This window comes from Scyliorhinus torazame, chromosome 22 (genome assembly GCF_047496885.1).
Source record: "Scyliorhinus torazame isolate Kashiwa2021f chromosome 22, sScyTor2.1, whole genome shotgun sequence".
NCBI classification, from domain to species: Eukaryota; Metazoa; Chordata; class Chondrichthyes; order Carcharhiniformes; family Scyliorhinidae; genus Scyliorhinus; species Scyliorhinus torazame.
This window is the reverse complement of record NC_092728.1, coordinates 85,412,425-85,424,933: the sequence shown is the minus strand read 5'-3', so window position 1 is coordinate 85,424,933 and position 12,509 is coordinate 85,412,425. Positions and strand designations below refer to the sequence as shown.

At 46.6% G+C, this 12,509-nt stretch overlaps 1 protein-coding gene across 7 annotated transcripts in view; it reads right to left on the bottom strand.

The window, feature by feature from the left end:
- LOC140399179 (multivesicular body subunit 12B-like) overlaps positions 1-12,509 on the bottom strand; it is a 236,645-nt gene that overhangs the window by 163,634 nt on the left and 60,502 nt on the right. For all 7 annotated transcript variants that reach the window (XM_072488494.1, XM_072488500.1, XM_072488497.1 and 4 more), the window contains 2 exons: positions 3,324-3,420; positions 2,625-2,754 (listed from right to left, as the gene is read on the bottom strand). In XM_072488494.1, coding sequence (XP_072344595.1) covers positions 2,625-2,754; positions 3,324-3,420 — 227 coding nt within the window. The remainder of the gene's footprint in view (positions 1-2,624; positions 2,755-3,323; positions 3,421-12,509) is intronic.

The window sequence follows — 12,509 nt, the reverse complement described above, 5'->3', positions numbered from 1 at the left end:
AAAATTAAAAGTAAAGGAACTGAAATTTATTTTCTAAATTTAATTGCATCATGAAATGTTATACACCCTTTAATAGGCACAATGATAGGAGGGCAGGGGAAGGGATGAAATTGTTTTCTTGATTTGTGATTGGGAAAGTTTTTTTTTTTTTTTTTTAATTTACATTAATTGGTACAATTGCATTGGACAACATTTCACTCCACCTTGTTGCAAACCTGCAGAGGAGCTCCACTTTCCACTCAGACTAGTCCTAATTCCAGCTCGCATGCACAATCAAATGAGAATGCAAATGGGTGTGGGATTATAAACTGAGGCTCAAAGGCCACTCAGACAGTATGGATATCCGACTCCTCAACACATTTATTGAACAAATGGAGATTTCTGTGCACTACCCATATCAAATACAACAGGACAGTGAGGCTTAGCACTGCTGCCTCAGCACCAGGGACCCGGATTCAATTCTGGCCTTGGGTAACTGTCTGTGGGGTGTTTGCACGTTCTCCCCATTTACGTGTGGGTTTCCTTCGAGTGCCCCAGGCCAAAGATGCGGTTAGGTGGATTGGCCATACTAAATTGCCCCTTAAGTGTCCAGGGATGTGCAGGTTAGGTTACAGGGACAAGGTGGGGTAGTGGACCTGGGTAGAGTGCTTACTTCTGCACTGTAGGAGTTCTATAATATAGAATGGTTGACTAGTCACGATGAAAAATATTCCCATACATTCTTGGGTTAGGATTGCTTCATATGTTATGGTGTTTTGATAATCATTATAACGTTGTTTGAAGCTATCCTTAGGCTTGGTCACTATGCCCACAATTCAGATTTGGCTGCCCCCCCCTGTATAGGGATAAGATAAATGATTCAGCGACTGCTCAGAGATAACTCCTTCCATCTCATGGGCTTTCGAGAGATTAGACTTTGCAAGAGTTAAATTATCCTAATCTTTTCTCTGTAAAGGACTTAATTAAAAAAACACTTCTTTCTGCAAGATTACTGGACTCCAGTTAACAGGACTGGACTCCAGTTAATAGGAATGTCACTTTATTACTTTGTGTGTAAGCAAATCCGTGCTCAAACCGTACATACACTACATGCTCCTTTTTTTGCAGTAACCATTCCCTAATCTTTATAAAGCTATAATGTAATCAACAAAACCTTTGGCAATACATTTGTCAGGTTCTTAAACTGATCATGCACTAGCTCTTGCCAAAATACAAAAGCAACAAATAAAAGAATCAAAATTAAACAAAGCATTGAACTATTTAAAATGCAGATTACATAAATCAGAGAGAGAACACAAACAGAGAACAAATGATGCATGGAAATTAAATTTTAATAAAATAACTTGCAAGGCACACAAAGAAGAGGAAAATCTGTTTTCTGGCACAATCTGGGAATGGGAGATGTCGGTTCATCAAAGCCGGTTAACTGAGATACAAGGTAACTTCTGCATGTTCATCCAATGAGTGCGCCCCAGGATGATCACGTTGAGTGTTGAAGTCTTGTGAGGGTGAGCGAGTGCACGAATAGTGTGAGTGGCGCGTTCGAGGGGACGGTTCTGCGGAGCAGTGAAGGGCCCAGACGCGAGCAAGGACAGGCTGCCAATAACTATTACTGGCGAGTTTCACATCTCAAATCAAAAAACGGACCCAACCCCAGAATTCCGGTTAATAGAGAATTCAACTAGTAGAGTGCCAGATAATAGAAATTCTACTGTCATTAATAATGGATCTGAAAATGAATTAGAAAAAGATGCTGGGAATGTTCAGCAGGCCTATATAAAAAGAGGGAAACAGATTTAACATTTCAGGTCTGTGACCTTCCATCAGAGCCCTCCCTGTTGAAACATTTTGTTAAAGGTCACAGGCCTAACACGTTAACGGTTTCTCTCTCCACAGATGTTGCCAGAACTGCTGAGTGTTTCCAGCATTCTCGGTTTCTACTTCAGATTTCCAACATCTGCGGTATTTCGCTTTCATTCATTTTCAGCTCCAATACATCTATCATGCATCCATCATGCATCCACACACAGTACAATCTTGATAAATGCAATCTGTCACATTTTACAGTACTGAAATGGAGAAAATTAAAATTGCCGTAAAGCAGCACAATGATTTTAACGAGACCACACTTACATATTTTTGAATGTATGATTATCAAATTAAGATCACTTCCCGGCGGAGGATTCTTCTTCAGTGGAAGGATGCGAGGCCCCCAAGCGTGGAATCCTGGATCAACGATATGGCGGGGTTTATTAAGTTGGAGAGGGTGAAATTCGCCTCGAGGGGGTAGGTACAAGGGTTCTTCAGGCGTTGGCAACCATTCTTAGACTTCCTGGCAGAACGGTAGATATTGGTCAATGGGGGGGGGGGGGGGGGGTAATACTTTATTTATGTTTATTTACTCTGGGGGATCTGAGGGGGTGTATATATTTGCTATGTTGGCTCTGTGTTAAGTTGGGGTATTAATTTATTATTTTCGTACAGGGGGAGGGGGATATGGAGGGTTGTTTTTTGACTGTTTTGTATTTAACCCTGTTGGGTTGCTTTTTCATTTTGTTATTGATAGTCTGTGAAAACCTTAATAAAAATTATTTTTAAAAATTAAAAAAATTAAGATGACTTACCCAATGAAGGTATACTGAGGAGGAGCTTGCTTAGATTTGCCAAGAATTTTTACATCACAAATGGCAGCTTCAGTTGAGTCACGAGGAATGAATTTGATACACATCCGTCTCTTCCTGAAAGCTGGCTCTTCTATTTAAAAGATAACGTACAACTAGGTGCCTATTATCAAAATTGCTTTTAAGCGTGATTCATACCATGGCTTGAAAAATAGAAACGGCAGTTGTTTCACGCTTACCCCGATATATGTACATAATTGTATACCCCAAAAATAAATAACACAAGCACTCAAATTTGTTACACAATGCATTATAGGTTATGAAATAGGGCAACGATTGCACCAATTAAGGAAGAGTGTAACTATTTCTCACCTGAGGTTTTTATACTTCTGTTATTCTTGTCAAAGTGACTCCAACCATATAGCAGGCAGGACTGACTTTCTTTTTTACTACATGTATATTTTTGTGAAGAACTTAATTTGCAACTTAATCTGCTCTGAGCAAGACACTGTACCAGAGTCGGAGAGGAGTGGTTTAATTCCGGGTGTGAGAAAACATAATTTACAACTACTGTTGTGCTTTAACAACCGTGAAATAAGGGATGAACTTTTCCTAATTCAAAACTTGAAAGCTACATGCCTTTATCTGATAAAATCCAATACTGCTTAACCATGTCTGCAGCACGTAAAACCCATAACTTACGTGTATCCACGGTTTCCTGAATAGGAATAAAGCCCACCGGTAAAGTATCCTTTAAATCGATCAGCTTCATATCCACAAGCACATTCCCTAAATGGCTCTTTAAAAGCCACAAGAGAGGGAGAAAAAAAAATAAGGTGCATGCTACAATGTTCTGGATAGCCTGTGTCATAACATTCCATTATTTCTCTGACACAGAAACAAATAAACCTCCATCTACCAAGCAAACACTAGAAAATCAATTGGACGTTCCATAAAAGTTTCCCGAACAAAACCAATGAGAAAACAGTGTGGTTCCTGTCATAAACAAATGTGCAGTAATAAGCCTGTCACCTGGGTTAGTAGCGATTCACACTTCTCGCAACTGGGTAAGAACATGAACATTTACACAAATATGGTTCAATGGAAATGTCTTTCCATTCCCTCTATAATTTTCCTTTTTAGATTCATACTATTGTTGCTTTCTTTTAAACTTCTTACCTTTATATAACATCAACATCCACCAGGCGCACGATGGTTCAAATATTTCTGCAGGTGCAACCAATTCTACAAGTTCTACCAGGTAAATTAGCCAAAGAGATGGGATTGAGAAGCTTTTTAAAAAAAACATTGGAGAAGTGGAGAATGTTCTTAAAAGCAAGGCTGATGTCATAGAAGGCTTTAGTTGGTGGTGCAAAGAGCGGGAAAGGCCCAATCAGCTGGAGGAGCCTTCACAGATATGGTGGGAGAAGGCCAACTCAGGACTTATATAAAATATGGTAACTCAAGGGCAATCAAATGATGTGATGGACATCACCAGTATTGTTGTCCAAGTGGCATAGGCAACCATGATCTTCCAGACTTTGCAACCATTGCAACAGTGGGTGAGCATTGTTGAAATTCTGGTTTAACAAGCGTTTAATGCTCCCATTAATCTAACGCTTCTTCATGGAAAGCATGTCCAAAGAAACTCCATTTATCTGCATTTGATGTTACTCAAGAACTCTCGTTCTTCCAGCCGCATTCAGTACATCTTTGTTAGATTTTTTTCTTCAACTAGCTTACCATTAAGGGTCCTCCATAAGCACAACATTTCTTTTCTTCCTTGCTTATGTCAGAAGCGTACATGTGAGCAAATCTTATGTCAGAGGTTGACCAAAGGTTTAGTTGCAAAGTACATATTAGGGAGAGTGGTGGGGCCGGAGAGGGCAGGAGGGATTGGAGCTAATGCAGATCAGCAAGTACAGGGGTGATGTGGGAGCAGGGTTGGGATACAGACAGCCAAATTTTACGTCAGCTGAAGGTGGAACGGATGGATAAAAATTCGAGTCCCAAGGTACCTGGCGTCGATCAAGGTTTCAGCAGCAATTAGACGACGGTCACGGAAGAGAAGCTCGAGCCATGTAGTACAGGATAAATTAACACCAGTTGTGTGAAAATTCTTGGGGATGGAGGTCAGGGATGGAATGGAATTTCAAACCGACTGCTCAATGGAACCCAGGCAAGTGGACAGTTAAAATGCCCCAGATTACATAACTGCTATAAAGACACCACTTCAGACTTTAACAGATGCTTAGAGACAGGCAGCTAGGCACCCACACAAGTGAGCAGTCTGCTAATTCACATAAGCTAATCAGATTTCCATAACACAAATCGGGCCCAGACAGTGATTTTAATTTTCAGCCTGAGCAGCGAGCCGTGAAGAGGATCTGGAAGTTAATACTGCAAGTTTTTTTTTAAAACTTTCCATTCTACGGCCACTCCTTGCTCAGATCCCACAGGAATGCTGAGGTTTTCCCTGTCCCACATTTCCAGTACAACCCCCACCAGATCCTGTTACCCACATCTACACAAGTCCAAGAGCCACCTAACTTTCCACAGGATGACAGCCAATTTTCCACAGGATGACAGCCAATGGGCGAGTGAGTAGCTAACTGAAACCAGTTGAGCCCTGTCGGCAATCCAGTGGCTTTAAAACTCTGCCCTTAAGAATTGCTAACTTGAGCATTTGGAAAAGTAACGGTTAAATCAAGGACTGCTGCAACCTGGTTGCCAAAATGCTAATCCACATCTTTATCAGTTTTTCCACTCTTCAATGCTTTCCATCCTCCATGCAGAACGCCATGGCCTACATCCTCACTCTCATTACTCGCTGCCCCTGCCAGGTTCCATCAGCTTTGTGTGCTTTGGCACATTGTCCTTGCTTTCAAACACCCTCCAAGGTCATGTGTCATGATATGTCAGTGAACTCTTGAAGCTGCACACAACTGCTATTTCTAGTGTCTGCTCTAATATTGACAGTCATTCTTTCAGTCAAGATTTTTGTAAATCCCTCCACACCTTGCCATCGCCTTGCCTGCTTTAAAAAAGGCCATCTTATGAAGTTTCTTCATTCACATTTTTGCTCCAGCAACTTAAGATTTTTTCCTCTCCTGGCCAAGACCCAACTTCTTTATTCCACCCTGAACCATTTTTTTGTATCCAACAGATATGTAACCTACTATTATTACACAAATGATAAAGAATGATCTGATTTTGCATTCCTGTACTATTATTCTTTGCTACTGCAGGCTTTGCACTGTGGTGCAATTTGGATATTGGCTTATCAAGCCTGAACAAAGTATTAATTGCACTTTAATCAGAAAACCAGCAAAACGTAAGCATTTGTGTGGTTCTGACTAAAGTAAGAAGTTAATCAAAAATATGTGAGCCAATGTAAATACAAAAACAATATTAAAACACTTTTAAATGGTGTTGGAGAGGTATGCTGTTGAGGAGGTTCCACTGATAATAGAAATACTTGAACGTTCAGAAATGACTACCTGTAAAAAGGACAAAGCCATCAAAAAGGTCCAGTAATGGTCATACCACTAACAACTGTTGAACAGTCAACGCACCCCAGTCCGGTACCAGGTCTGGCATTTTTGCTGCTCAGTTTGTTCAAGGTTTCATTTAAACAGATGTGTGGCCTCATTATACCTTCAGGGAAATTTAGGTAAAACCTCACTGAATCAAAAAAGAATTCTCACTCCAAGTCAGTTACGCTGGTGACTACGGTAGGAATGCTACCCTAAATTAAATAAAAGCATTCCCGCATGTCAACCTTCAAACACTAATTTCTAACACAAACTTACTAGAATTACTATCTGGTTGAGCAGATTACAAGTTCATAAAAAGCACAACTATTGAGGAGTTTGATGAACATGAAATTGATGTCCTTCTTCGACAACATTTGAAGTTAAATAGCCTTTTTAAAAACAAGTCCAAGCTGCTTCGCAGACATTATGGTAAGCGAACAAAACTTTGGAAGAAGTGGTGGATTTTAAAAAGGTTTTACAGGAAGGGAAGGAGGGGAGGAGACGGGGGCGGTTGGGGGAATTTGAGAGTGTAGAGCTTAGTTAGCTGAAGGTAGTGCGGGAGAAGGATGGAACTGAATGGTTTTTGGGTTTGGGAGGTGGGAAGAGGTTTGCATGGCTGAAGGAGTCTGCAGAGATAGGGATAGGTGAGTCAAAGAATAGATTTACGCCGGGGAGGAGAATTTTAAATTGGGAGGTGGTTTTGGGAAATCCAGGAGCCACTGTGGGCGGTGGGTGAGCAGAACTAGGCAAAGAACAGGATATAGAGAGCAGAGTATTCAATGGCCTGATGTTTAGAGAAGATGAAGAATAAGATGCCAACTAAGAGAATACTGATGTGGAGATGCCGGCGTTGGACTGAGGTGAGCACAGTAAGAAGTCTTACAACACCAGGTTAAAGTCCAACAGGTTTGTTTCAAACACTAGCTTTCGGAGCACTGCTCCTTCCTCAGGTGAATCCTGAGAATACTGGAATAGTCAGGCCTGAGGATACGGAGAAATGTTCCAGCAGCAAATGAGCACAAGTAATGGCAGAGACAGGCAATATTCGACGAGTGAAAGCAGCCAGTTTGTGGATGATTAAGGGTCAGAAACTCAGCTGAAAATTTGAAGCACCTACATCTTCATAATCACTTACACAGTAAATGTTTAACAGGCAATGGTAATGAGCATACAACTGATGGAAATTTGCAATAAGGACTTCCGGTTGCGGCTATGCCTTGGTAGGTCGCACGGTCGGCAGCTCCCGCCGATAATGGACTTTTGGGCCCTTTTAAGGAGCTCCAGCGGCATTTGGACGACGATTCCCGGTGTGGGAAGGAAATAGTGAGGGTCCCCCAGCACTGTATGGAGTGGACCAGGAGGGGGGCGGTCAAAAAGTGTTCTTTAGAGAAGAGAGGAGAACTGGCGCGAAAAAACAAGATGGCGGCGGCGTGGGCCCAGTGGTCTCGGGAGCAGCAGGAGTTTTTGAAAAGCTGCTTTGCCCCTATGAAGGCGTCGATCGAAAGGTTGGTGGAGACCCAGAAGATGCAGGGGATGGCGATTAAGGAGGTGCAGCAGAAGGCCTCTGAGAACGAGGACGAGATTCTGGGCCTGGCAGTCAGAGTGGAAGTGCACGAGGCGCTGCACAAAAAATGGCAGGAGAAGCTGGAGGACCTGGAGAAAGGTCGAGGCAGAACCTGCGGATTCTGGGTCTCCCTGAAGGCGTGGAGGGGTCGGATGCTTGGGCGTATGTTGCCACGAAGCTGAGTACACTGATGGGCGCCGGGGCCTTCCCGAGGCCCCTGGAGCTGGATGGGGCGCACAGTTGCTTGGTCGGGGGAGGGTGGGGTTGGGGGGGGGGGGGGGGGGGGGGGGGGAGAACGGGACTGGGTTGCTGCTGTGCTGATTGAGGGGGAAATCGATGGTACAAGGGAGAGTCGGGGCGTGGAGACTCCGTCTGGGGGACTGGAGGGTGGGGGTGGCGCTGGCACGTGGCTGGCCTAAAAAAGATGGCTAGTTGGCCGGGTGGGGGCCCGATCCGGCTGATCACATGGAACGTGAGATGCCTGAATGGGCCGGTCAAGAGGGCCCGGGTGTTCTCGCACTAAAGGGGCTGAAGGCAGACAGACGTAGCCATGCTACAGGAAACACACCTGAAGATTGCGGATCAAACCAGGCTGAGGAAGGGATGGGTGGGGCAGGTTTTTCACTCGGGGCTGGATGCGAAGAACAGGGGATTACAATCTTGGTGAATAGGCGGGTGGCATTTGAGGCGGTGGGTATTGTGGCGGACAAGGGGGGGGCGTTATGTTATGGTAAGTGGCAGGCTGCAGGGGGCCCGGGTGGTGCTTGTGAATGTGTATGCACCGAACTGGGACGATGCGGGGTTCATGAAGCGGATGCTGAGTCGGATTCCGGATCTGGAGTCAGGTAGTTTGGTAATGGGGGGGGGACTTTAATACGGTCCTGGACCCAACTCTGGACCGGTCTAGGTCGAGGTCGGGTAAGCGGCCGGCAGCGGCCAAGATCCTGAGGGGGTTCATGGATCAGATGGGGGGAGTGGATCTGTGGAGATTTGCCAGACCAAGGGCGAGGGAGTTTTCCTTCTTCTCCCATGTACACAAGGCTTACTCGCGGATAGATTTTTTCGTGCTAAGCAGGGCGCTGATCTCGAGGGTGGAGGGGACGGAGTATTCGGCCATTGCGATCTCGGACCATGCCCCGCACTGGATGGGGGAGGAGAGAGGCCCACGCCCGCTGTGGCGAATGGACGTGGGACTGCTGGCGGACGAGGTGGTCTCTGGGCGAGTCCGGAGGTGCATCCAAAGATATGTGGGAGATAATGGGGAGGTGTCGATGAGTGTGGTCTGTGAGTGTGCGCTGAAGGCAATGTTCAGGGGGGAGTTAATCGCAATCAGGGCCCACAGGGAAAAGAGGGAGAGGACGGAGAGGGAGAGATTGGTGGGGGAGATACTGAGGGTAGATAGGAGGTATGCGGAATCACCCGAGGAGGGGCTGCTGAAGGAGCGCCAGAGCCTCCAAACGGAGTTTGACTTGCTAACCACGGGGAGGGCTGAGGCCCAGTTGAGGAAGGTACAGGGAGCAGTGCATGAGTATGGGTAGAAGGCAAGTCGGATGCTGGCGCATCAGCTGCGGAAGAGGGAGGCGGCTAGGGAGATTGGGGGAATTAGAGATGGGGGGGGGAACACGGTGCGGAGTCCAGCTAAAATAAACAAGGTCTTTAAGGACTTCTATGGTAAACTGTATGAAGTCAGAACCCCCAGAGGGTGGGGAGGGGATGAGGCAGTTCCTGGACCAACTGATGTTCCCAAAGGTGGAGGAAGGGCGGATAGAGGGACTGGGTGCCCCGATTGGGATGGAGGAGCTAGTTAAGGGGTTGGGGAGTATGCAGGCGCGCAAGGCCCCGGGGCCGGATTGGTTCCCCGTAGTGTTCTATAGGAAATTCTCGGAGGTGTTGGGCCCGCTGTTGTTGAGAACTTTTAACGAGGCTAAGGAAAAGGGTATCATCCTTCCCCCGACGATGTCGGAGGCTCTGATCTCGCTTATCCTCAAGCGTGATAAGGACCCGCTGCAATGAGGCTCCAATAGGCCGATTTCACTCCTTAATGTGGATGCCAAGCTGTTGGCCAAGATCTTGGCCACTAGGATTGAGGATTGTGTCCCGGGAGTGATTCATGAGGATCAGATGGGATTTGTGAAGGGCAGGCAGCTGAATACGAATGTGCGGACACTCCTGAATGTGACCATGATGCCCTCGGAGGGTGGGGACGCAGAAGTGGTAGTAGCAATGGACGCGGAGAAGGCCTTCGATCGGGTGGAATGGGAGTACCTCTGGGAGGTGTTAGGCAGATTTGGATTTGGGGAGGAATTCATAGGGTGGGTCAAATTGTTGTACCAGGCCCCAGTAGCGAGTGTGTCGACGAACCGGCTGCGGTCAGGGTACTTTAGGTTATATCGTGGAATGAGGCAGGGGTGCCCTTTGTCCCCCCTGCTGTTTGCCTTGGCGATTGAGCCGCTGGCCATAGCGTTGAGGGAGTCCAGAAACTGGAGGGGGTTGTTTCGGGGGGGGGGGGGAGAGCACCGTGTTTCGCTGTATGCGGATGATCTGCTTCTGTATAGTGCGGATCCGGTGGAGGGGATGGGGGAGGTCATGCAGGTTCTTAGGGATTTTGGAGACTTTTCGGGATACAAGCTAAACGTGGGAAAAAGCGAGCTTTTTGTGGTGCATGCGAGGGGCCAGGAAAAGAGGTTGGGGAGCTACCGCTCAAGATGGTGGAGAGGAGCTTTTGGTACTTGGGACTGTTTTTGAAGCGCAGTCGAGGGGGGGGGGGGGGGGGGGGGGCGTTGGCGCTGCCGAACCTGTGTAGCTATTACTGGGCAGCGAATGTGTCGATGATTCGGAAATGGGGAATGGAGGGAGAGGGTGCGGCGTGGAAACAGTTGGAGGCGGCGTCCTGTATAGATACTAGTTTGGGGGTACTGGTGACGGCACCGTTGCCGCTTCCGCTGATGCGGTATACCACGAGCCCGGTGGTGGCGACGACACTGAGGATTTGGGGGCAGTGGAGACGGCATAGGGGGAAGGTAGGGGCCTCAGTTTGGACCCCGATACGGAACAACCACAGGTTTGTTCCAGGTAGGATAAACGATGGGGTTCCTAGGCTGGCACAGGGCGGGAATCAGAAGGATGGGGGATTTGTTTATCGATGGGACTTTTGCCAATCTGAGGGCGCTGGAGGAGAAATTTGGGCTACCCCCGGGAATACCTTTAGGTACATGCAGGTTTGGGCATTTGTGAAAAAACAGGTGGGGGAATTTCCGCTGCTGCCTGCCCGGACAATACAGGACAGGGTGGTCTCGGGGGTATGGGTGGGGGATGGCAATGTATCAGACATATACCAGGAGCTGCGGGAAGCGGAGGAGGCCTTGGTGGAAGAACTGAAGGGCAAGTGGGAGGAGGAGCTGGATGAGGGCTTGTGGGCTGACGCCCTGGGCAGGGTCAATTCCTCCTCATCTCGCGCCAGGCTTAGCCTGATTCAGTTTAAAGTGGTGCACCGGACGCATATGACAAGGGCGAGAATGAGTAGGTTTTTTGGGGTAGAGGACAGGTGCGTGAGGTGTTCAGGGAGCCCATCAAACCATGTCCATATGTTCTGGACATGCCCGGCACTTATGGAATTTTTGGAAATGAAAATGAAATGAAAATCACTTATTGTCACAAGTAGACTTCAAACAAAGTTCCTGTGAAAAGCCTCTAGTCGCCACATTCCAGCGCCTGTTCGGGGAGGCTGGTACGGGAAGAGCTTTGCAAGGCTATGTCCAAGGTCTTGGACAGTCGGGTGAAACCGAGCTGGGGGATAGCGATATTTGGGGTATCGGACAATCCGGGAGTGCAGGAGTCGAAAGAGGCCAGAGTCCTGGCCTTTGCCTCCTTGGTAGCCCGGAGAAGGCTCTTGTTAATGTGGAAGGACGGGAAACCCCCAAGCGTGGAGGCTTGGGTCAATGACATGACGGGGTTTCTCAGGTTGGAGAAGATAAAGTTTGCCTTGCGAGGGTCTGAGCAGGGGTTCTCCAGGCGGTGGCAACCGTTCCTTGACTTTCTCGCGGAGCATTAGGTGGAGGTCAGCAGCAGCAGCCACCCAGGAGTAGGGGGGGCGGGGGGGGGGGGGGGTCTAATTTTATTTGTAAGGGGCGGATGCCCTACTTTGCTTTGTTTTTGTTTATTAAATGCTTAGTTGATGAGGGGGTTAAGTTGTTTTGTTGGCACAGTGTTTTGCCTTCTTTGCATTATATTTTCTATTGTAGTGTTTTGTAAAACATTATGGAAAAATCTTGAATAAAAACATTTTTAAAAAATAAGAAATTTGCAGTAAGAACTTAACTCTCTAACTGCAAATGAATACTGAACCTGCAAGTGAATGCCTCGAAATACATTTGAACTAGCAGAGAGAAAACAATTTAGTATCTTTACTGCAACAATATTTATTTAAAAACCCACCGATGCTGTTCCATCCTTCCCATGCCATACCCATCCAACCCCTTTCATCTCTCATATCATCCCCATCCCACCCTTCTTCCTATCTCACCCCCATCCAATGCCATCCTTCTCATGATATAACCACCCCACTCCTTTCATTTCATCCTCATCTCACCACTTCTTCCCATGATCATCACAATCCTCCATTCCATCCCACCCACTTAACCCAAGGGGAGGTGGCAACATCATGTTATTGTCACTGGACTAATAATTCAGCATTTGGAAAACAGATAGTTTTACGGGATTTATATTTGTATTGGTAAACATTCGAAATAAGTACAGTTTTAAGTGGGTTTAAATTAAGATTCCCGTGTA